The 25,897-nt window shown below is 44.4% G+C and overlaps 1 protein-coding gene across 1 annotated transcript in view; it reads right to left on the bottom strand.

Annotated features, from left to right (window-relative positions):
* adcy1a (adenylate cyclase 1a) overlaps positions 1 to 25,897 on the bottom strand; it is a 62,431-nt gene that overhangs the window by 13,738 nt on the left and 22,796 nt on the right. The window contains exons 5-9 of the mRNA XM_041840184.2: positions 14,523 to 14,650; positions 9,624 to 9,782; positions 8,858 to 8,999; positions 7,367 to 7,522; positions 5,044 to 5,235 (exon numbers count right to left, since the gene is read on the bottom strand). Of these exons, the coding sequence (XP_041696118.1) occupies positions 5,044 to 5,235; positions 7,367 to 7,522; positions 8,858 to 8,999; positions 9,624 to 9,782; positions 14,523 to 14,650 (777 nt within the window). The remainder of the gene's footprint in view (positions 1 to 5,043; positions 5,236 to 7,366; positions 7,523 to 8,857; positions 9,000 to 9,623; positions 9,783 to 14,522; positions 14,651 to 25,897) is intronic.

Genomic DNA, 25,897 nt, shown 5'->3' on the forward strand with positions numbered 1-25,897 from the left:
AAAGTAGAATTATGTTTTTAGAAATGTTTACAAAATAATAAAGAATGAAAAGCTGAAATGTCTTGAGTCAATAAGTATTCAACCCTTTTGTTATTGCAAGCCTAAATAAGTTCAGGAGTAAAAACATGCTTAACAAGTCACATAATAAGCTGCATGGACTCACTCTGTGTGCAAGAATAGTGTTTAACATGATTTTTAAATGACTAACCCATTTCTGTACCCCACACATACAATTATCTGTAAGGTCACTCAGTCGAGCAGTGAATTTCAAGCACAGATTCAACCACAAAGACCAGGGAGGTTTTACAATGGTTCGCAAAGAAGGGTAGATTGTTTAAAAAAAAAAAGCAGACATGGAATATCCCTTTGAGCATGGTGAAGTTATTAATTACACTTTGGATGGTGTATCAATACACCCAGTCACTACAAAGACACAGGCGCTCTTCCTAACTCAGTTGCCGGAGAGGAAGGAATGATTATTTTAAAACAGTTACAGAGTTTAATGGCTGTGATAGAAGATAACTTAGGACGGCTCAAAAACATTGCAGTTACACCACAATACTAACATACATGACAGTGAAAAGAAGGAAGCCTGTACAGGATAAAAAATATTCCAAAACATGCATCCTGTTTGCAATAAGACACTAAAGTAATAAGAAAGTAACTTTTTGTCCTGAATACAAAGCATTATGTTTGGGGCAAATCCAGCACAACACATCACTGAGTACCACGCTTCATATTTTCAAGCATGGTGGTGGCTGCATCATGTTATGGGTGTGTTTGTCATCGGCAAGGACTAGGGAGTTTGTTTAAATAAATAAAAACGGTATAGAGCTAAGCGCAGGCAAAATCCTAGAGGAAAACCTGGTTCAGTCTGCTTTCCAACAGACACTGGGAGACAAATTCACTGTTCAGCAGGACAATTACCTAAAACACAAGGCCAAACATACACTGGAGTTGCTTACCAAGATGACATTGAATGTTCCTGAGTGGCCTAGTAACAGTTTTGACTTAAATCGTCTTGAAAATCTATGGCAAGACTTGAAAATGTCTGTATAGCAAATATTGTACAATCCAGGTGTGCAAAGCTCTTAGAGACTTACCCAGAAAGACTCACAGCTGTAATCGCTGCCAAAGGTGATTCTAACATGTATTGACTGAGGGGGTTCAATACTTATCTAATAAAATAAAATAAAATTGTATTTGTCACATGCGCAGAATAAAACAGAAATGCTTACTTACGAGCCCTTAACCAACAATGCAGTTCAAGAAATATTAGTGTTTAATTTTCCATAAATGTGATTTATTTTTTTGCATTTTTCTTCCACTTTGACATTAGAGTATTTTGTGTAGATCATTGACAAAAACGTACAATTAAATCCATTTTAAACCCACTTTGTAACAAAACAAAATGTGGAAAAAGGGGTGTGAATACTTTCTGAAGGCACTGTAGCCCCAAAAAGTGTTGTCACCATAGCGGAACCGTTTTTTGGTGCTATATAGAACCGTTTTTTAATGGTTCTTTATAGAACCTTAAGAAAGCGTTCTGTTTAGCACCATACAGGGTCCATTTAGAACCTTATGAGCATGGTTCTTTACAGAACCTTCAAGAAAATGTTTCATATAGCACCTAAAAGGGTTCCGCTATGGTTACAAGACGAATAACCCTTATTTGGCACCATATAGAACCATTTGTTTTTAGTGTATTACCAGCAAAAATATTGTAATCAGATTAGATACTTTGAAAAACTAGATGACCCCTAGATGATTACTTCTTGAATTACTTTTAGAAAGGATTTTTGTGAAAAAATACATTACGACACCTTTCTCTTTTATCAATGACATTCAATTCAGCAATGAAAAAATACGCAAGTTTAAGTTTGTTCCACCTGAGCGAGTCTGACCACAAGTCAGAGACCACTATGGTGACACAGCAAATGCGTTTAATAGATTATCTTTGTCTTCTTCTAATGCCTCTTAATGGGAAAGTAATTAAAAAGTAACTTAAACTAATCCGATTACATTTCTGAGTTTGGGTAATCCAAAAGTTAAGTTACTGATTACAATTTTGGACAGGTACAGTGGGGAAAAAAGTATTTAGTCAGCCACCAATTGTGCAAGTTCTCCCACTTAAAAAGATGAGAGAGGCCTGTAATTTTCATCATAGGTACACGTCAACTATGACAGACAAAATGAGAAAAATAAATACAGAAAATCACATTGTAGGATTTTTAATGAATTTATTTGCAAATTATGGTGGAAAATAAGTATTTGGTCACCTACAAACAAGCAAGATTTCTGGCTCTCACAAACCTGTAACTTCTTCTTTAAGAGGCTCCTCTGTCCTCCACTCGTTACCTGTATTAATGGCACCTGTTTGAACTTGTTATCAGTATAAAAGACACCTGTCCACAACCTCAAACAGTCACACTCCAAACTCCACTATGGCCAAGACCAAAGAGCTGTCAAAGGACACCAGAAACAAAATTGTAGACCTGCACCAGGCTGGGAAGACTGAATCTGCAATAGGTAAGCAGCTTGGTTTGAAGAAATCAACTGTGGGAGCAATTATTAGGAAATGGAAGACATACAAGACCACTGATAATCTCCCTCGATCTGGGGCTCCACGCAAGATCTCACCCCGTGGGGTCAAAATGATCACAAGAACGGTGAGCAAAAATCCCAGAACCACACGGGGGGACCTAGTGAATGACCTGCAGAGAGCTGGGACCAAAGTAACAAAGCCTACCATCAGTAACACACTACGCCACCAGGGACTCAAATCCTGCAGTGCCAGACGTGTCCCCCTGCTTAAGCCAGTACATGTCCAGGCCCGTCTGAAGTTTGCTAGAGTGCATTTGGATGATCCAGAAGAGGATTTGGAGAATGTCATATGGTCAGATGAAACCAAAATATAACTTTTTGGTAAAAACTCAACTCGTCGTGTTTGGAGGACAAAGAATGCTGAGTTGCATTCAAAGAACACCATACCTACTGTGAAGCATGGGGGTGGAAACATCATGCTTTGGGGCTGTTTTTCTGCAAAGGGACCAGGACGACTGATCCGTGTAAAGGAAAGAATGAATGGGGCCATGTATCGTGAGATTTTGAGTGAAAACCTCCTTCCATCAGCAAGGGCATTGAAGATGAAACTTGGCTGGGTCTTTCAGCATGACAATGATCCCAAACACACCGCCCGGGCAACGAAGGAGTGGCTTCGTAAGAAGCATTTCAAGGTCCTGGAGTGGCCTAGCCAGTCTCCAGATCTCAACCCCATAGAAAATCTTTGGAGGGAGTTGAAAGTCTGTGTTGCCCAGCGACAGCCCCAAAACATCACTGCTCTAGAGGAGATCTGCATGGAGGAATGGGCCAAAATACCAGCAACAGTGTGTGAAAACCTTGTGAAGACTTACAGAAAACGTTTGACCTGTGTCATTGCCAACAAAGGGTATATAACAAAGTATTGAGAAACTTTTGTTATTGACCAAATACTTATTTTCCACCATAATTTGCAAATAAATTCATAAAAAATCCTACAATGTGATTTTCTGGATTTTTTTTCTTCTCATTTGGTCTGTCATAGTTGACGTGTACCTATGATGAAAATTACAGGCCTCTCTCATCTTTTTAAGTGGGAGAACTTGCACAATTGGTGGCTGACTAAATACTTTTTTCCCCCACTGTAACTAGTAACTGTAACAGATTACATTTAGAAAGTAACCTACCCAACCCTGCACACACGCACATGCACACACACACGCACTCACACAAGCACACATGCAATGCACGCAGGCACACACACACACACACACACACATACACACACATACACACACACATGCAGTTCTTCTGTTCTCTGTGTCTTTGTGTCAGACTCCCACGCACACAAAGGAGAAAGTCATCCAGCGGGCGCATGTGGCTCAGAGGCTCCCAAATCATTAGCAGTACCCCCTCCTGAGAGTGTGGGTGGATCACTTTAAACTCCACAACCAAAGATGACAGGCGTGGGAGAGAGAGAGGAGAGGGGAAGGGGGGGGAGGAGAGAGGGGAAGAGGGGGAGAGAGAGAGGAGAGGGGAAGAGGGGGGAGAGAGAGAGGGGGAGGGGGGAGAAAGAGAGAGAGGGGGAGGGGGGAGAGAGAGAGGAGAGGGGAAGGGGGAGAGAGAGGAGAGGGGAAGAGGGGGAGAGAGACATAGAGAGACAGAGAGAGAGAGAGGGGAAGGGGGAGAGAGAGAAAGAGAGAGAGAGAGAGAGAGAGAGAGAGAGGGGAAGGGGGGAAGAGAGAGAGACAGAGAGGAGAGGGGAAGGGGGAGAGAGAGAGAAGCGAGAGAGAGAGGGGAGGGAAGGGGGAGAGAGAGAGACAGAGAGGAGAGGGGAAGGGGGAGAGAGAAAGAAGAGAGAGAGAGAGAGAGGAGAGGGGAAGGGGGAGAGAGAGAGAGAGACAGAGAGGAGAGGGGAAGGGGGGAGAGAGAGAGAGAGAGAGAGAGAGAGAGAGAGAGAGAGAGAGAGAGAGAGAGAGGAGAGCGGAAGGGGGGAGAGAGAGAGAGGGGAGAGGGGAAGGGGGGAGAGAGTGAGAGGAGAGAGAGAGGGCGAGAGAGAGAGAGAGAGAGAGAGAGCGAGAGAGAGAGCGAGAGAGAGAGATGAGCGAGAGAGAGAGAGAGGAGAGAGAGAGAGGAGAGGGGAAGGGGGAGAAGGAGAGAGAGAGGAGAGAGAGAGTGAGGGAGAGAGAGAGGAGAGAGAGAGAGAGAGGAGGGGAAGGGGGGAGAGAGAGAGGAGAGAGAGAGAGCGAGAGAGAGCAAGAGAGAGAGAGATGAGCGAGAGAGAGATGAGCGAGGGAGAGAGAGAGGAGAGGGGAAGAGAAAAATAAAGAGTAAGAGAGAGGAGGGAGAAAGAGAGAGAGAGAGAAAGAGAGAGAAAGAGAGAGAAGATAAAGGGAGTCACGAAGCATTCCCCTTTTTTGCCACCCCCTCACTGAGAAAGAAAGACAGTGAGAAGACAGATTTTTACTGTGTGTGTGTGTATGTGTGTGTGTGTACTCTACATACCCTGCGCTCCCTGTCTGTGTTCCTGTAGGTGAGTGTGATGAAGTTGAGGTCAGTGGTCTGTGAGTCTGTCTGACGAGCCTCGATTAGCCGGCCGATGTAGCGGTTGACCCGTGTACCAGGCGGGTGCTGCACGGCACCCGAGAACGACGTCCGGCTACGCACCTTCTCCGATGCCGTCCGCAACGCACGCCTCTGTCAGGGACACGGGACAGGGGACAAGGTGTTAATATTAGGACAGCATCAGAGTCACAAGGACTTGAACTCTAACCACAGGAGAACCTGGAAGTGGCCATTCCACCTTCATACAAATGGTCATTCCAAGCTTATATAAGTTCTTATAGGTCCTACAGCTTATATAGTTATCGGAAGAAGTGTGCAAAGCTGTCATCAAGGCAAAGGAAGAAGAAGAATCTGAAATATAAAATATATTTTGATTTGTTTAACTTTGTTTTGGTTACTACATGATTCCATATGTGTTATTTCATAGTTTTGATGTCTTCACTATTATTCTACAATGTAAAAAATAGTTAAAATAAAGAAAAACCCTTGAATGAGTAGGTGTGTCCATACTTTTTACTGGTACTGTACATGCATAGATAATAAACAGAGAATAGCAGCAGCGTAAAAGAGGGGGTGGGGGGGAACAATGCAAATAATCCGGGTAGCCATTTGATTAGCTGTTCAGGAGTCTTATGGCTTGGGGGTAGAAGCTGTTAAGAAGCCTTTTGGACCTAGACTTGACGCTCCGGCACCACTTGCCGTGCGGTAGCTGGAGTCTTTGACAATTTTTAGGGCCTTCCTCTGTCACCGCCTGGTATAGAGGTCCTGGATGGCAGGAAGATTGGCCCCAGTGATGTACTGGCATATCACCTGGCATAGAAAATGTGCTCTCTCGTCAGGACACTGTTGTTCAGAGGAGCTAGCCAACAACACAGCTAACACTTAAAACTGAAGCTGGAAAGACTGCAAACTAGCTGCATTTATTTTCGTTTTACCTATTTTCTATTGACATTTCTATGTATATGTCCATAAAAATGACGCTGATTTATGATTTTGACTGGCTGAGAAAAGCTGTCTGCCTGTCTGTCTCGTCCCGACTCCCAACCCCTACACGTTAATTACTATGGGACAGCTGAAGATCGAATTTAAATATTAAAACAATGTTCAGAGAGACAGACCGCAAGTGTTATACAAATCTCCACTATTGAAAATCAATTGCTAGTCTAAAAGAAATGGGAGATAATGTCTAGATGCTTTTTACAGCGGAGATAAAGTTTATAAATTGCCAGGCTGGTCTGATGAGACGGTGGATTGCGCAGTGAGATGGAACCGAGTCAATAGGCATTTCAACGTCATAGCTTTAGCCGGTGGTACCTTGTGGAATAGACACCGGCTGGAATGTGGTTTTCACCAATCAGCGTCCAGGATTAGACCCACCCGCTGTATAATGTAATATTATTGGGTGTAATAATGCTAGCATTAGCAGTGAGCTCTACAATGTAATACTATTGGGTGTCATAATGCTAGCATTAGCAGTGAGCTCTGCAATGTAATACTATTGGGTGTCATAATGCTAGCATTAGCAGTGAGCTCTGCAATGTAATACTATTGGGTGTCATATTGCTAGCATTAGCAGTGAGCTCTACAATGAAATACTATTGGGTGTCATAATGCTAGCATTAGCAGTGAACTCTGCAATGAAATACTATTGGGTGTCATAATGCTAGTATTAGCATTGAGCTCTGCAATGTAATACTGTTGGGTGTCATAATGCTAGCATTAGCAGTGAACTCTGCAATGTAATACTATTGGGTGTCATAATGCTAGCAGTGTGGTGTCATCATAACGTGGCTAGACAAAGCCCTGACAGTTATTAGAGGATTACACAGTTACAGGGCTATTCCTGACAGAGAAATGATGCCTCCACACACACCACCAATCATGACACACTGAGTCATCACTGAGTCACAGTTTTCAACACCCACCCACCCTATAATGTAGAAGTTTGTTTTGGCATTAGAGTTAGCAATGATATCTGTTGCCTTGGTTTTAACCAAGTTTCTGTAACTGACTCCGTGAATGAGAGTGTGTGGGCACAGGGAGGTTTATAGGAGTGATCCAGATTAGTGTGTTAGTGTGTTTGTGTGTGTGCGTGTGCGTGTGTGTGAGTGTGTGTGCGTGTGTGCGTTCAGGATTAGGAAACCGAGCAGGATTTCACCGCTGGACATAAAAACCTGTTAAAAGGTTTTTAGCACTCAGCCATATTATTTCCCAGAAATATGAATACACACACACCAACACATTAACAGCAACAGACACACACCTTGTCGTCGTCGTCGCAGGTCATGACGTTAGAGAAGGGGATCTCCGCCTTGAACATCTTCCTACAGTGCATGAGCTGAACCAGCAGGTAGCACACTGTCTTAAACTTCATCTTCTTGGCTGGCTTGATATCCGACAGGATCAACCCTGGGAAGATCTGAAGAGAGAAGGGAGAGAGAGGGAAAGGGGGTGGGGGTGGGAGGGGAGGTGGGGGAGAGAGGGAATAGATGGAGCAGGGGGAGAGAGAAGGGAAGGGAGAGAGGGGAGAGGGGGAAAGCAGGGGGAGAGAGAGGAGTTTAAGTACCAGAGAAAGATCAACTTCAGCCTTTATAATGGAAACTATAAAATAGTCTATTAACTGGTAGTGTTATGTTATAGGGTCTATTAACTGGTAGTGTTATGTGATAGAGTCTATTAAATGGCAGTGTTATGTGATAGAGTCTATTAACTGGCAGTGTTATGTGATAGAGTCTATTAACTGGCAGTGTTATGTGATAGAGTCTATTAACTGGCAGTGTTATGTGATAGAGTCTATTAACTGGCAGTGTTATGTGATAGAGTCTATTAACTGGTAGTGTTATGTGATAGAGTCTATTAACTGGTAGTGTTATGTGATAGAGTCTATTAACTGCCAGTGTTATGTGATAGAGTCTATTAACTGGCAGTGTTGTGCGATATAGTCTATTAACTGGCAGTGTTATGTGATAGAGTCTATTAACTGGCATTGTTATGTGAGAGGACATCAAGACTATGAGGAAGAAAATAAGTGTGTGTGTGTGTGTGTGTGTGTGTGTGTGTCAAACCTATCTTAGTGAGGACTATAACGATTTCACCCACTCCTATAAACTTGTGTGTGTGTGTATGCCTGTCTGTGTGTGTGTCTGCCTGCTCTAGAAGATACTTTAGACCTGTTGTGGTTATTAAGTGTTTCAGGTACCACAACTAAAAACAGACATTTGAACTGAGAGCAGCGTGAAAGTATGATTCAACATGTATGATTCACATGTATGATTCACATGTATGATTCACATGTATGGAGCATTACTGGGACTGGAAGACACTGACCCACAGCCTAACACTCTGTGGACCACCTCATAGGATAAATCATTTAGTGGAATCATCATGCGTGAACTCCGGAGGTGAATCCTCTGCTGTCTACAGTAGATTACACAGAATGGTGCAAATGAAGTTGAAGTTGACTAATCTGGGCAACCCAGAACCAAATCACACATGAGGGGTGGCCAGCCACTGCATTAGGTTCTGGGTAGAGCACAGGAGATGTTGGACTAGTGCAAGTGGCGGAACCAGGATATGGACCCTGGTGCACTATAAAGGGATTAAGGTGCCATTTAGGATGAAAACAGTATGAGTCACTGTGTACCTTAAGTCTGTGGAAGGGTACAATTTAAGATTGTTGTGGTTGTGTGTTTGTGTATATAAGGTTTTTGGACTGTGTGTGTGTGTGTGTGTGTTTGTGTGTGTTGTTGTGTACCTTGCGCCTATGGGAGGGTATTATGAAGAAGGTCTCGATGTTGTGTTTCTGTAGGAAGGCGTGTCTATCATGACCAAAGCCAGGCTCCACCTCATAGTCTCCATTCAAACACTCTAGAGTAGTCCTGGTTATGTGGACCTTACTGAGAGAGGAGAGTGAGAGGAGAGAGGGAAAAGGAAGGGGTATACAGGGAAAGTGGAGAGAGAGAGAGAGAGAGAGAAAGGGAGTAATTATGGATATGTAAGTAATTAAAGGAGAATCAGAAACTGTTTTTCATCTCTTCCAGGTTTCTAAATCATCAATTACATTTCAGTTCATCTACTGAGCTCACTGGGATTGGAATAAAATGGATCCCTACCCTGCTATCTCTTCTCATTAGTTGGTTATTGTTTACTTGAATTGTATCGAATTGAAAGCACTCCCCTTTTTGTACACTCAACATTTCACAGCTCTAGGACCAATGAAATGTATTAAAAATAGCTTCTGTAGTTTTGTGATTGTATGTTCGTAAATAGTAAAATAGCTTTTGAAGTTTCAGTTTTGGAGATACAAGGCTTTCTTTCAATAGCGAGACAATTCTCTCACAAAAGAGCTTGACAAAACTGTCCATGTCATCAATATGTGGTGTTTCTCAAATGACACCTTACTCCCTATATATGGGCTCTTCATGGGCTCCCTATGGGCTCTGGTCAAAAGTAGTGCACTACTGTATGTAGGGAATAGGGCACCATTTAGGACAGACATGGTTTCCAGTAGTCATACGTACCCAGGCAGTCCTCCTGCCTCCATCACGTTGGCCAGAGTGACATCATTGGACCAGACATCATACTGCCACTTCCGGAGTCCCAGAACCCCACAGAGTACCCGGCCCGTGTGCAGACCCACACGCATGTTCAGATCCACCTCCGTAGCCTCCACCACAGACCTAGGAAGAGATAGAAGCACATCTTCCTCGTGAAATTTACAGCCTGCTTCTAGTCTAAAGCAATGTTGTAGATCGCTTTATATAATCAGAATCCATTTTTTTCACTTCAATATCTTAAACTAACAAGCGGTTTGCTTTTTGCCCTTTACTTTAACAATGGGTACGGCCCTGAGTATGCACTCTTAGAAGTAAAGGTGACTGGAATAACCTTTTGGGGTTCTAAAAATTGCATAACCAGTGGAACCTTTACAGTTCAAAAGGTTCCTCGAGGAACCCCTCTGAAAAGAGTATTCGAGGAACCCTTCTGAAAAGGGTCTTCAAGTCACCCCTGTGTAAAAGCTTAAACCAGAACCTTATTGTGATGGGAGGGGTTAAATGTTGAACGTTTTTAATAATATATTGTAGAGGTAGCAGTCTATCAGAAGATTGGCGGTGTGGCTTATTTGGAGGCGTGGCTTTCAGATAGTTCTTTTTGGACACACTTTTTGGTAAATGTCATTCCTGTTCATCATGCTAAGTTTGTACAACGCAAAAAAAAAAAAATCCTTTAATATTTATGCATATTACATATTACATAGTGATGGGAAACCAAGGCTTTCTGAACCCTTTGGGGCTTTCGCCAAGTTGTGCCGAAAAATGGTGAATTATTTGGAGCGATTAACAGAGTGCACATTAGTGGCATCTGCTGGTCAGGAAAAAATATCTGCATGTTTGACGTTTATATAGACTTGTTTTCCCATCCATCAAAACTTTGTGGCGCAATGGACAGATAAACACATTTTAGTTAGAATGTGGGGTTCGCAAAACATATATATTCTACTTACCCTTTTTGCCTCCAGGTTCACAATTTTTAATAAAACTGTGCATCCGTGATATTATTTAGGATGCTGAAGACAAAAGAGTATCATAGGCTACACTAAATAAAACAAAGTATTTGAACAACAATGGGAAGATAGTGTGGTTTCACAGAAAATACATTTTCAACCATAGCCAGTATCTGATCTTGTGCTATGCTGGTGTCTGATCCCAAATCCCCATCCCTACCTGCTGAACTACTATTCAGGTACTATAAACTGAAACAAATCTAAATAAATTGGTAAATAAGTTGTCCAGTAGAGGTCGGTGTTTGAAAGCAGCTTTGCATCGAAGAAAGCAACTTTGCATTGAAGAAAGCACCTGTGCTGGGGCGAAATCAGCGGGATCTTCCATTTTGCACCACACAGTTAGAAAAAGCATGTGATCGAATGAAGCTTCGGAAGTCATTGATCGCATGGTAATGTTACTTTGAAGCTATCTGTCTATGCTTTGAAAGGAGCAACCTAGTAAAAAAAGAAACCTAGTTTCAAAGAAAAAAATTTTTTTTAGCCCTTTTTCGTGATATCCAATTGGTAGTTACAGTCTTGTCCCATCGCTGCAGAGAGCCATGCGTCCTCCGAAACACGACCCTTCCAAGCCGCACTGCTTGCTTAACCCAGAAGCCAGCCTCACCAATTTGTCGGAGGAAACACTGTACAACTGCCGACCGTGTCAGCGTGCATGCATCCGGCCCGCCACAGGAGTCGCTACAGCGCGATGGGTCAAGGACATCCCAGCTGGCCAAACTCTCCCCTAACCCAAATGTGCATCGCCTCATGGGTCTCCCGGTCACGGCCGGCTGCAACACAGCCCAGGATCGAACCCGGATCTGTAGTGACACCTCAAGCACTGTAGTGCCTTAGACCGCTGCGCCACTCGGGAGGCCCCGAATTAAACTTTTTTTAACTCACTTTTACATATTAACAAAAAAATGTGGATCCATAATTTGAAAATTATCTATTACAACTACTAAAGCTGTTTCATTTACAATCACTGTTTGAGAAATAAAAAACTCTGCTAAGATTTCAGAATAGATTCCTCTGCCGTGTGGCTCTACGCCCTGAGCTATCTTTCCACCTGCTAAGAAGGTGAAATATCTAGATAAAAACAAAACGCTTCCAGCAGGGGTCGTCGCTCTTACTTTCAAGTTCCGACATTTGACAGATTTGTAGTGTGACGTTCGAAGCTTTTAACGTCATCATCACGTAGTATTGTTTCTTCGATACAAGCATCGTTACGTTGTGTCGAATCCAGGCCCCCAGTGTCCGGTCTGGAGCGTGAAGTCACAAGCTCTGCTGGTCGGCTACTGCGTAGCAACATAGCGGTGCCAAAAGCCCTGATCTGCCATAGAAAGCCCATGTAAAGTACTGCTTTTTAGACTGTCGTTTTAGGCTCTAAAATGTGTTTATTATGATCAAGTTCGATACCCATGGTGAATTATTTTAAAGTTCACTACAAATCGAGATATTTAATTAAATAGTGATCCATTCTGACTACTACATTTGTCATCACACAGGACCACATGCTGACACAGACCAATCACGGGCCGGCAGGCTACGAGGAGGCTCCTGGTTGACTCTCTCAGGCAGGATGAAAACGATTACATTGACCATGATCATTTGCTAATTACGGCTACTTTCACCATGATCCTTGGCGCTTCAAATCCAAATACTTCCGGCTTCATGAGCCATAAGGAGCTTTCTACTGGAATACGTGGATGACGTCAGCGCTATCACTATCAACTGGTTTTAATGTCTATGGTCGAATCAGTAGTGCTTTGAAAACTGCATCGGAGCATCGGCGCTCCGGTATAAATTGTCCCATCACTACAAATTCTAATATAATAATAATATTAACATTGCTAATTACATTAATTAATAAAGTGGTAACTATTCCAACTTTTGGATTTGCATAGACTCTTGAGGAAAACTGTCAGTGTTCAACCTTAACATGTGATGACAATACAACAGTCTCAATCTTGTTTTATGCAAAGGGTCCCGAAAATTAGAACCGAGCATGGAAAAAGGTTATTTCAGCCCCCTAGTCTTGGAATTCCCTCCAAGCCAACCTGAAAAAAGGAGTTCAAAGGACAAATAGATGAACAGGTTGTTGAGGCATGTAGTTGTTTCTAGCCACTAGCTTGCATTGCCTTATTATATGCCATTTAGCAGACGCTTTTATCCAAAGCGACTTACAGTCATGCGTGCATACATTTTTTTTTTTTTGTGTATGGGTGGTCCCGGGGATCGAACCCACTACCCTGGCGTTACAAGCGCCGTGCTCTACCAGCTGAGCTACAGAGGACAACATGTAAGGAAGCATGTTGTTTTACTTCACACACACCACACACATCCACTGTTTGTTTGCTGTTGGATTTGTGCTGTTGTCAGTGTCTTTTGTCTGTGTTGTCCATTTTGTCTTACATTGTTTTGTGGGTTTTTCATCCCAGCCCCAGCCGGAAGCCTTTTGCCTCTAACCAAGCCTTCATTGCAAATTATTATTTGTTCTTATTGACTAGCCTGGTTAAATAAAGGTTAAATAAACAACAATAAAAAACAGAACAGATGAACACCAATGCCATTTACTCTAACGGATTGCCAAAAAATATGTATCTTTAAGCCATGCCCCTAATAAGCCACGTCTCTAGTCTGAGGTTACTCCAGAAATCCTTTGCTACATTGAAACGTTAGAAGTTCCTCCAATAACCCCTCAACTAACCAAAGGTGCAAATATGAACAATTGACCAATGGCAATGGTTCCTTGAGAATCTCCAGGGTTCCTCGAGTCACCACTAATTCTAAGAGTGTAGAGCTGATACCTGTCTGCTTCTGAGAGAAGGAAGGGGGATTATTGATTCCATGGCTTTGTTTAAATAATAAACAATTATCTATAACCCCATGTGTGTGTGTGTGTGTGTGTGTGTGTGTGTGTGTGTGTGTGTGTGTGTGTGTGTGTGTGTGTGTGTGTGAGTGAGTGTGTGTGTGTGTCTGTGTGTGCATGTGTGCAGTCCCTGTCTTAGTGGTATGGCTTTGAGGAGATATAAAAAAATAAAACAACGTATGCACTCACTAACTGTAAGTCGCTCTGGATAAGAGCGTCTGCTAAATTTACTAAAATGTAAATGTAAATCAAGTGGGACTATTTCCACCACAGTCTCTTCTTTCCTCCACATCAGTATATCTAGAGGGAGAGAGGGGGAATCTAGAGGGAGAGAGGGGGAATCTAGAGGGAGAGAGGGGGAATCTAGAGGGAGAGAGGGGGAATCTAGAGGGAGAGAGGGGGAATCTAGAGGGAGAGAGGGGGATAATTCAAGGAGAGAGAGAAAGAGAGGACCATATGGAATAGAGAGAGAAAGGAAAGAGAAGGGGGAGAGGAGTGTGTATGAGCGAGGGAGGAGAGAGGAGTGTGTATGAGCGAGGGAGGAGAGAGGAGTATGAGCGAGGGAGGAGAGAGGAGTATGAGCGAGGGAGGAGAGAGGAGTGTGTATGAGCGAGGGAGGAGAGAGGAGTGTGTATGAGCGAGGGAGGAGAGAGGAGTGTGTATGAGCGAGGGAGGAGAGAGGAGTGTGTATGAGCGAGGGAGGAGAGAGGAGTGTGTATGAGCGAGGGAGGAGAGAGGAGTGTGTATGAGCGAGGGAGGAGAGAGGAGTGTGTATGAGCGAGGGAGGAGAGAGGAGTGTGTATGGCAGCACCTGTCCTGGGTGATAATGAGCTCCAGCAGTGACATCCATCCACTCAACAGAAAGAGAGGAAAACAACACAACAGCAGAAATGCTCTGCTTCTCGTTCTGGAGGATGGGATCAACACCGTGACACACAGTCTCTCTGAGTGTGCGCTTATGTGTGTGCGTGTGTGTGTGTGTGTGTGTGGTCAGTGCAGACTCACGTGATAGTGTCGATCATGTCCAGGCCCATCTCTACACAGCAGTGTGCATGGTCTGCCTTGGGTTGGGTCAGACCTGACACACAGTAGTAACAGTCCCCCAGGATCTTTATACGCCTACAGTGGTTCTCCTGGAGAGAGAGGGGGGAGGAGGGGGAGGAGCGGGAGCGGGAGAGGGAGAGAAGAGCGGGGTAGAGGAGAGAGGAGGAGAGGGGGGAGAGAGAGGGGGGGAAGAGGGAGGGAAGAGATAAGAGAGGGGAGAGATAGAGGAAGAGAAACAGAGGGCAATGGAGAGGTGAAGAAATGGGGAGGAAGAGAGACAGGAATTTTCATAATTGCAAATAATGATGATAAAAAAAGGGTCCTTCTCAGTCAAAACCTGTAACAGGGCTTCCATGATAAACCTGTAACAGGGCTTCCATGATAAACCTGTAACAGGGCTTCCATGATAAACCTGTAACAGGGCTTCCATGATAAACCTGTTACGGGTCTTCCATGATAAACCTGTTATGGGGCTTCCATGATAAACCTGAAACGGGGCTTCCATGATAAACCTGTTACGGGGCTTCCATGATAAACCTGTAACAGGGCTTCCATGATAAGTCTTCCTAATAAAGAAACAGGGAGAACACTTCTCGAGTACCTGTACATACTTCTCCGATCAGACACTGATTAGTGCTGCTGAGCATAGAGAAACTAGCAGAGAAAACTGAGCAAGGGAACACAGGGAAGTGAGGGCATAAATACACAGGTGAACAGGTAGACACAGGTGACACCAATAGGATGATGATTAGTCCAGACTGTGAGTAAGGAGGTGCCTAAGGTTGTCGGAGGATGACACCTAGTGGGTCGCTCCGGAACTGCGACCCCCTCCTGTAACTGTGCAAGCAGCCACGAAGGCACGCGTATCCACCTCAGCTGATGGCCACCAGAACCTCCTACGCAGGAACTCCAATGTCCTGGCGCCCCCCGGATGGCTGGTCAGGTTGGACGTGTTCGCCCACTGAAGCAGTCGCAAGCGCGCCGCCTTGGGTATGTACATCCTCCCCGATGGACCTCCGCCCGGAACGGGCTCCCGCCGTAGCACTGCTCTGACCAGCCTATCGATTCCCCACAAACCTGGGGCAGCAATCAGGGCGTTGGGGACAATGGGGTCGTCCCTCTCCACCAGGTCCACGGACGGTATGAGATCGTGAACCGGAACCTGGTGAAGAACAACGCCCACCTGGCCTAGCGCGAGTTGAGCCTCTTGGCCCCCTGAATGTAGGCTAAGTTCTTATGGTCAGTCCATACGACGAATGGATGGGCGGCCCCCTCTAGCCAATGCCTCCACTCCCCCAGGGCGAACATGACCGCTAGCAGCTCACAATTTTCAGCAGTTCCGAGTCGTTTGACCCCACATGGACTACGACAGCGTCAGCCCCCGGCAGCTGTCGTAGAACGGTAGCAAGCGGCATTGTAATGTCCTGTACTCGTGCTCCAAGATAGCACAGGGTTTGTGCCCCAGGAACTGAGATGTTTCTCACCATAGAGCAGCCAATGATGACAGCTGGTGAAATGGATGAGGAGGTCCGGCCATTCTTTCGCCTCGAGTAGTTTAGAAGACCCCTCAAGAACGGATGGGAGGTGGGGCCCAATGGACCAGAGCCAGCCATAGAATCCATTGTCGCTGATGAAGGAGCCGGAGTCTCAGACACCCTCACGGTCCGATGAGGGGGGAGCTCTGAAGATCTGAACCCGAGGTAGGAGGGCAAAGCTGTTTGATGTCTGGATTGGGCTTCCCAAAGCCAAGGAAGCCCTGTTCATCATTGACCGCTGCCTTCCATTAGGCTTACAGCTGGTGACGTGGTTCCATTGCTGAGACTGTGGCATCCGCTAGGTCCTCTAGAGGCGGATTACCCGCAATTTTTACAGATTACCCGCAATTATAAAACACCAAGATAATATGACTCAAGAACTGTCAGAAAAGTGTAGAAACCTTTTTGCCCGTCAAGACCTGAACCCAGACAGCTAAACTCAGCAAAAAAAGAAATGTCCTCTCACTGTCAACTGCGTTTATTTTCAGCAAACTTTTCATGTGTAAATATTTGTATGAACATAACAAGATTCAACAACTGAGACATAAACTGAACAAGTTCCACAGACATGTGACTAACAGAAATTTTATAATGTGTCCCTGAACAAAGGGGGGGGGGTCAAAATCAAAAGTAACAGTCAGTATCTGGTGTGGCCACCAGCTGCATTAAGTACTGCAGTGCATCTCCTCCTCATGGACTGCACCAGATTTGCCAGTTCTTGCTGTGAGATGTTACCCCACTCTTCCACCAAGGCACCTGCAAGTTCCCAGACATTTCTGGGGGGAATGGCCCTAGCCCTCACCCTCTGATACAAAAGGTCCCAGACGTGCTCAATGGGATTGAGATCCGGGCTCTTTGCTGGCCATGGCAGAACACTGACATTCCTGTCTTGCAGGAAATCACGCACAGAACGAGCAGTATGGCTGGTGGCATTGTCATGCTGGAGGGTCATGTCAGGATGAGCCTGCAGGAAGGGTACCACATGAGGGAGGAGGATGTCTTCCCTGTAACGCACAGCGTTGAGATTGCCTGCAATGATAACAAGCTCAGTCCGATGATACTGTGATACACCGCCCCAGATCATGACGGACCCTCCACCTCCAAATCGATCCCGCTCCAGCGTACAGGCCTCGGTGTAACGCTCATTCCTTCGACGATAAATGCGAATCCGACCATCACCCCTGGTGAGACAAAACCGCAACTCGTCAGTGAAGAGCACTGTTTGCCAGTCCTGTGTGGTCCAGCGACGGTGGGTTTGTGCCCAAAGGCGACGTTGTTGCCGGTGATGTCTGGTTAGGACCTGCCTTACAACAGGCCTACAAGCCCTCAGTCCAGCCTCTTGCGGACATTCTGAGCACTGATGGAGGGATTGTGCGTTCCTGGTGTAACTCAGGCAGTTGTTGTTGCCATCCTGTACCTGTCCCGCAGGTGTGATGTTCGGATGTACCGATCCTGTGCAGGTGTTGTTACACATGGTCTGCCACAGCGAGGACGATCAGCTGTCCGTCCTGTCTCCCTGTAGCGTTGTCTTAGGCATCTCACAGTACGGACATTGCAAGTTATTGCCCTGGCCACATATGCAGTCCTCATGCCTCCTTGCAGCATGACTAAGGCACGTTCACTTAGATGAGCAGGGACCCTGGGCATCTTAATTTTGGTGTTTTTCAGAGTCAGTAGAAAGGCCTCTTTAGTATCCTAAGTTTTCAAAACTGTTACCTTAATTGCCTACTGTTTGTAAGCTGTTAGTGTATTAACGACCGTTCCACAGGTACATGTTCATTCATTGTTTATGGTTCATTGAACAAGCATGGGAAACAGTGTTTAAACCCTTTACAATGAAGATCTGTGAAGTTATTTAGATTTTTACGAATTATCTTTGAAAGACAGGGTCCTGAAAAAGGGATGTTTTTTTTGCTGAGTTTTTGTATATGAATCAGAATGTTATTTCTTGTAGCAAGGGTTATGACGACTAGGAAATCAGGTTACAGGATTTGCTTGAATAATAATAATAATATAATATGCCATTTAGCAGACGCTTTTATCCAAAGCGACTTACAGTCATGCGTGCATACATTTTTGTGTATGAATGAGACCCAATCGTTTCCACTGTGTGTCTGGAAATAATGAGTAGGACTCAATATAAGAATGTAGAATATCAGAGATATTTAGTGTGTGTGTGTGTGTGTATGTGTGTGCGCGTGTGTGCGTGTGTGTGTGGGTGCGTGTTTCAGGCTAACTCTAATGGCTCCGACATGCTCTTGAAGTAGAATCCCTCCCACACATTCCCACAGAGATTAGCTATTTGTCACAGAGCACAAATTCACCAGCATCAACAACACACACACACAAATACAAATACACAGACACACACACACAGACAGAGATATAAAGACACACACAGACACACGCAGATGCATGTACACATTCACAAGGACACACACAAGAATACGCACCTACAGTAGACACACAAACACAACCAAAAGCAGAGGCCTACACACACAGCTACACAGGCACACAAACACCTAACCAGAAAACACAACCAGGATATCCAGTTAGCACCATATCACACATCAGCACATCAGAGACACGTAAGGGTAGACATACAATAATTAGGCTGAAGGCACCCACCTTCACACACACACACACACACAGGGGAGCGATGCATGGCAACTGCAGTGAGAAGCAGAGATGAGATGAGAGGAGACGGGGAGCTCCGGTTTTCTGCTCACAGGAGCAGAATAATTCTGTGTGTGTATGTGTGTGTGTGTGTGTGTGCGTGTGTGTGCATGTGTGCGTGTGTGTGTGTGTGCGTGTGTGCGTGTGTGTGTGTCACGTAAAGAAGTCAGACAGGCTTAGCTGCTGTGACAGACCCGGTTGGAGCAGTGAATTTCCCCTCGCCTGTTGGCCAAACACGACAGGGTATAAATCTCAATTAGGCCACAGCTGCAACTACACAAAAGACACACACACACACACATGCGCACAGGCACACACACACATGCGCACACACACACGCACACACACACACACATGTGCACACACACATGCGCACACGCACACACACACGCTCACACACAAAAACACACATTTACTTTCTTATATATTGACTTCATTAAATCAATATCCATAACTGATTGAAGGACAGAAAGACTCATATTGCACTGCAGTTACGTCCTCCATATCTATCATATAGGGCACTACTGTCACCCATATATGTCTCATTGTCGGCGTCCCAAATGGCCCCCTGTTCCCTACAGTGAGGGAAAAAAGTATTTGATCCCCTGCTGATTTTGTACGTTTGCCCACTGACAAAGAAATGATCAGTCTATAATTTTTATGGTAGGTTTATTTGAACAGTGAGAGACAGAATAACAACAAAAACATCCAGAAAAAACGCATGTCAAAAATGTTATGAATTGATTTGCATTTTAATGAGGGAAATAAGTATTGACCCCCTCTCAATCAGAAATATTTCTGGCTCCCAGGTGTCTTTTATACAGGTAACGAGCTGAGATTAGGAGCACACTCTTAAAGGGAGTACTCCTAATCTCAGTTTGTTACCTATATAAAAGACACCTGTCCAAAGAGGCAATCAATCAGATTCCAAACTCTCCACCATGGCCAAGACCAAAGAGCTCTCCAAGGATGTCAGGGACAAGATTGTAGACCTACACAAGGCTGGAATGGGCTACAAGACCATCGCCAAGCAGCTTGGTGAGAAGGTGACAACAGTTGGTGCGATTATTCGCAAATGGAAGAAACACAAAAGACCTGAAAACAATTGGTAACACACTACACTATGAAGGACTGAAATCCTGCAGCGCACGCAAGGTCCCCCTGCTCAAGAAAGCACATATACATGCCCGTCTGAAGTTTGCCAATGAACATCTGAATGATTCAGAGGAGAACTGGGTGAAAGTGTTGTGGTCAGATGAGACCAAAATCGAGCTCTTTGGCATCAACTCAACTCGCCGTGTTTGGAGGAGGAGGAATGCTGCCTATGACCCCAAGAACACCATCCCCACCGTCAAACATGGAGGTGGAAACATTATGCTTTGGGGGTGTTTTTCTGCTAAGGGGACAGGACAACTTCACCACATCAAAGGAACGATGGACGGGGCCATGTACCGTCAAATCTTGGGTGAGAACCTCCTTCCCTCAGCCAGGGCATTGAAAATGGGTCGTGGATGGGTTTTCCAGCATGACAATGACCCAAAACACATGGCCAAGGCAACAAAGGAGTGGCTCAAGAAGAAGCACATTAAGGTCCTGGAGTGGCCTAGCCAATCTCCAGACCTTAATCCCATAGAAAATCTGTGGAGGGTGCTGAAGGTTCGAGTTGCCAAACGTCAGCCTCAAAACCTTAATGACTTGGAGAAGATCTGCAAAGAGGAGTGGAACAAAATCCCTCCTGAGATGTGTGCAAACCTGGTGACCAACTACAAGAAACGTCTGACCTCTGTGATTGCAAACAAGGGTTTTGCCACCAAGTACTAAGTCATGTTTGCAGAGGGGCCAAATACTTATTTACTTATACTTATTACTTATTTCCCTCATTAAAATGCAAATCAATTTATAACATTTTTGACACGCGTTTTTCTGGATTTTTGTTGTTGTTATTCTGTCTCTCACTGTTCAAATAAACCTACCATTAAAATTATAGACTGATCATGTATTTGTCAGTGGGCAAACGTACAAAATCAGCAGGGGATCAAATACTTTTTTCCCTCACTGTATATAGTGCACTACTTTTGATCACTACTCTCTCTCTCCCTTAGAGCCCTGGTCAAAAGTTGTGCACTATAAAAATAATAGGGTGCCATTTAGGACGAAACTAATGTGTGGGACATTCTATGTGGATGTAAATCATTACACAGAGTGACCTAACCTCCCTCTTAATCTCTTAATTTAATTCTCTCCATTTATTTTATCTTCTGTTTAAATCTCTACATTCCTTTCATCCTCCATACTTCGTTCTTTAAAGGAGACCAGCAAGAATATCAACCTGACAGTCTCAACGCTAGATAGGGACTTACTTAGAAATATACTCTCCCTCTTTATCTCTCTCTTCTTCATCCCTCTTTTCTCTTTCTCTCCCTCTCTCTCTCTGTCCCTCTCTCTCTCGTTATCTCTCTCTGTATATCTCAATATCGTTCTCTCCCTTCTCTGTCTCTCTCTCTCTCTCTCTCTCTGTCCCTCTCTCTCTCTCGTTGTCTCTCTCTGTATATCTCAATATCGTTCTCTCCCTTCTCTGTCTCTCTCTCTCTCTCTCTCTCTCTCTCTCTCTCTCTCTCTCTCTCTCTCTCTCTCTATCTCTGTCTCTCTCTGTCTCTCCCTCCCCCCTCTCTCTCTCCCTCTATATTATTTCACTCTCTGTCTCTCTCTCGCTCCCTCCCCCCTCTCTCTCCTCTATATTATTTCACTCTCTGTCTCTCTCTCTGCCTCTCTCTCCCTCCCCCCTCTCTCTCTCTCCCTTTATATGATTTCACTCTCTGTCTCTGTCTCTCTCTCTCCCTCCCTCCCCTCTCTCTCTCTCCCTCTATATTATTTCACTCTCTGTCTCTGTCTCTCTCTCTCCCTCCCTCCCTCCCCTCTCTCTCTCTCTCTCTCTATCTTTTAATATTATTTCACTCTCTGTCTCTCTCTCTCTCTCTCTCCCTCCCTCCCCTCTCTCTCTCTCCCTCCCTTTATATTATTTCACTCTCTGTCTCTGTCTCTCTCTCTCCCCCTCCCCTCTCTCTCTCTCTCTCTCTGTCTCTCTCTCCCCCTCTCTCTCCCTCTCTCCCTCTCTCCCTTTATATTCTTTCACTCTCTGTCTCTCCCCCATCTCTCTCTCTCTCTCCAAGTTAAGCTGATTGCTGAGACACCGTTTCAGACTCAAGAGGGGATAATGCTGATCATGTGACATAGCCATGGGTGTGTGTGTGTGTGTGTGTGTGTCTAACGTGCATGTGTAGAGTGTGTGCATGCGTTAGTAGTATCAAGAGATATTGTCATAAAGTGTGGTATCATAGCGACAGGAAGACATAAAATAAGCTTTGCTATCCTCGTGCTTTAAGACATAAAATAAGCTTAACTCTCCTCATTAGTAAAAACTTTGGGATTCAACCCTTAAAGTCTGGTTTGAGTGTGTTTGAATGTATTTGAGTGTTCTAGGGGTTTCTACTACTCAGTTATCCTCCTCCTGTTCCTCTATGATAGAGAGACGGTGGTGGCTACCTGCCAGAGACAGAGAGAATGAACTAAAAGGAAAAGAGAGAGAGAAAATGACTGAAAGAACAAGAGAGATGGATCTTTAATTTACTATCCTACTTTATTATGTCAAGGAATGTATCGATCGGCATACTGATCCAAGGCCTGAGGGACAGAGTGGATGAGAGAGAGAGGGATGGAAGAAGAGAGGGGAGGAGGAGAAGGTCAAGGAGCAGATTGAATTAGAGCAAGAGAGATAGAGGGATCATCCGAGAGAACAGAATTGAAGAGGGAGATATGGAAATATGATGAGTAAAATAGATTTATAGAGACACAGGAAGGAAAAAGAAAAAGAGGTGGAGGAAATGAAGGAGGCATGCTTGCGCATGTGCATCCGTCTTTGAGTGTATTTACATACTGTATTTCGTACAGTATGGCATAGTTTTCCTCTTGCAAACACATACGCTATGAGTCACTGTAATATTTTAAATAAACAGGATATCTGATACTGTAGCTGTAGGGTGTAGCTCAGTGTGAGAGAACGACACAGAGAGAGAGAGAGAGAGAGAGGGAGAGAGAGAGAGAGAGAGAGAGAGAGAGAGAGAGAGAGAGAGAGAGAGAGAGAGAGAGAGAGAGAGAGAGAGAGAGAGAGAGAGAGAGAGAGAAAGAGATGCTGTAATGTATGTCTGTTCATTTTTATTAATTGTTTTCTTTTGTTTCTTGTCAATTTCACTTGCTTTGGCAATCTAAACATATATTTCCCATGCCAATAAAGCACTTTGAATTGAATTGAATTGAGAGAGAGAGAGAGAGAGAGAGAGAGAGAGAGAGAGAGAGAGAGAGAGAGAGAGAGAGAGAGAGAGAGAGAGAGAGAGAGAGAGAGAGAGAGAGAGAGAGAGAGAGAGAGAGAGAGAGAGAGAGAGAGAGACAGAGAGACAGAGAGACAGAGAGAGACAGAGAGAGAGAGAGAGATATTATAAAATATACAGACCACAAATTCCAATTGGCTATACTTAAACTCTTTAACATCATCCTTAGCTCTGGCATCTTCCCCAATATTTGGAACCAAGGACTGATTACCCCAATGCACAAAAGTGGAGACAAATTTGACCCCAATAACTACCGTGGGATATGCGTCAACAGCAACCTTGGGAAAATCCTCTGCATTGTCATTAACAACAGACTACTTCATTTCCTAATTGAAAACAATGTACTGAGCAAATGTCAAATTGGCCACATATTCACCCTGCACACCCTAATTGACAAACAAACAAACCAAAACAAAGGCAAAGTCTTCTCATGCTTTGTTGATTTCAAAAAAGCTTTTGACTCAATTTGACATGAGGGTCTGCTATACAAATTGATGGAAAGTGGGGTTGGGGGAAAAACATACGACATTATAAAATCCATGTACACAAACAACAAGTGTGCGGTAAAAATTGGCAAAAAACACACACATTTCTTTCCACAGGCCCGTGGGGTGAGACAGGGATGCAGTTTAAGCCCCACCCTCTTCAACATATATATCAACGAACAGTCTTCAGCACCCGGCCTCACCCTACTAGAATCTGAAGTCAAATGTCTACTGTTTGCTGATGATCTGGTGCTTCTGCACCAACCAAGGAGGGCCTACAGCAGCACCTAGATCTTCTGCACAGATTCTGTCAGACCTGGGCCCTGACAGTAAATCTCAGTAAGACAAAAATAATGGTGTTCCAAAAAAGGTCCAGTTGCCAGGACCACAAATACAAATTCCATCTAGACACCGTTGCCCTAGAGCACACAAAAAACTATACATACCTCGGCCTAAACATCAGCACTACAGGTAACTTTCACAAAGCTGTGAACGATCTGAGAGACAAGGCAAGAAGGGCCTTCTATGCCATCAAAAGGAACATAACATTTGACATACCAATTAGGATCTGGCTAAAAATACTTGAATCAGTTATAGAACCCATTGCCCTTTATGGTTGTGAGGTCTGAGGTCCGCTCACCAACCAAGAATTCACAAAATGGGACAAACACCAAATTGAGACTGCATGCAGAATTCTGCAAAAATATCCTCTGTGTACAACAAAAAACACAAAATAATGCATGCAGAGCAGAACTAGGCCGATACCTGCTAATTATCAAAATCCAGAAAAGAGCCGTTAAATTCTATAACCACTTAAAAGGAAGCGATTCCCAAACCTTCCATAACAAAGCCATCACCTACAAAGAGATGAGCTTGGAGAAGAGTCCCCTAATTAAGCTGGTCCTGGGGCTCTGTTCACAAACACAAACAGACCCCACAGAGCCCCAGGACAACAACAACAACACAATTAGACCCAACCAAATCATGAGAAAACAAAAAGAGAATTACTTGACACATTGGAAAGAATTAACAAAAAAACAGAGCAAACTAGAACGCTATTTGGCTCTACACAGAGAGTACACAGTGGCAGAATACCTGACCACTGTGACTGAGCCAAACTTAAGGAAAGATTTGACTATGTACAGACTCAGTGAGCATAGCCTTGCTATTGAGAAAGGCCGCCGTAGGCAGACCTGGCTCTCAAGAGAAGACAGGCTATGTGCACACTGCCCACAAAATGAGGTGGAAACTGAGCTGCACTTCCTAACCTCATGTCAAATGTATGACCAAATTAGAGACACATATTTCCCTCAGATTACAGAGATTCACAAAGAATTTGAAAACAAACCCAATTTTGATAAACTCCCTTATCTACTGGGTGAAAAACCACAGTGTGCCATCACAGCTGCAATATTTGTGACCTGTTGCCACAAGAAAAGGGCAAAACGTGAAGAACAACCACCATTGTAAATACAACCCATATTTATGTTTCTTTATTTTCCCATTTGTACTTTAACTATTTGCATATTGTTACAACACTGTATATATATACTGTGGCGTACAGCAGGTCAGCCACCAGTGGGAGACTCGTCGAGGCCTGGTAACAGATTGAGTATACATCACGAGGTGGTGTCTCCATCTGCTGGACGTGCCAGGTCTCGACGGGCTCCCCGGACAGGACTAATTGGGGCTGATTGGGAGCTGGTGAGTAATTAAGGGCGGATTGCTCACCAGCTGTGCAAGGCCCATAAAGCTGCCAGAAGGGCAGCACATGGGAGAGGACTGGGGAAAGTAAGGTAACTTCTGTGTAGTTGGAGACGGTATCCTGGAAAGGATCTCATGGGGGAGACCTAAACTTTTCTTTTGATTATTTTATTAATTAGACCTAACCTTTTCTTTTGATTATTTTATTAATAAACACCCTTGAAACCGAGCTAATCATACCCTGTCTGTGTCTGATCTGTGTAAACGTCTTGACCCAAACCTCTGATCCTGTTTGAGTTCCTCTCTGGGAATGCCCAAAAGGCGTATTGGGACCTGAACGTTGAACAGGCGGCTAACTACGACGGACTCAAATGGGAGATACTCAGCCGCTACTGGTACAGTCTGGCCCATCGGGCTCAACGGTTCCACAACTGGAGGTTCGTACCCGATGCATCCCCCCGAGCACAGATGAGCGACCTTCTGCACGTCACCAGGGCATGGCTCCTAACCGACGTTTCCACCCTCTCCCTCCTCGACAAAGTGGTCCTGGA

The sequence above is a fragment of the Coregonus clupeaformis genome, chromosome 20 (assembly GCF_020615455.1).
Source record: "Coregonus clupeaformis isolate EN_2021a chromosome 20, ASM2061545v1, whole genome shotgun sequence".
NCBI classification, from domain to species: domain Eukaryota; kingdom Metazoa; phylum Chordata; class Actinopteri; order Salmoniformes; family Salmonidae; genus Coregonus; species Coregonus clupeaformis.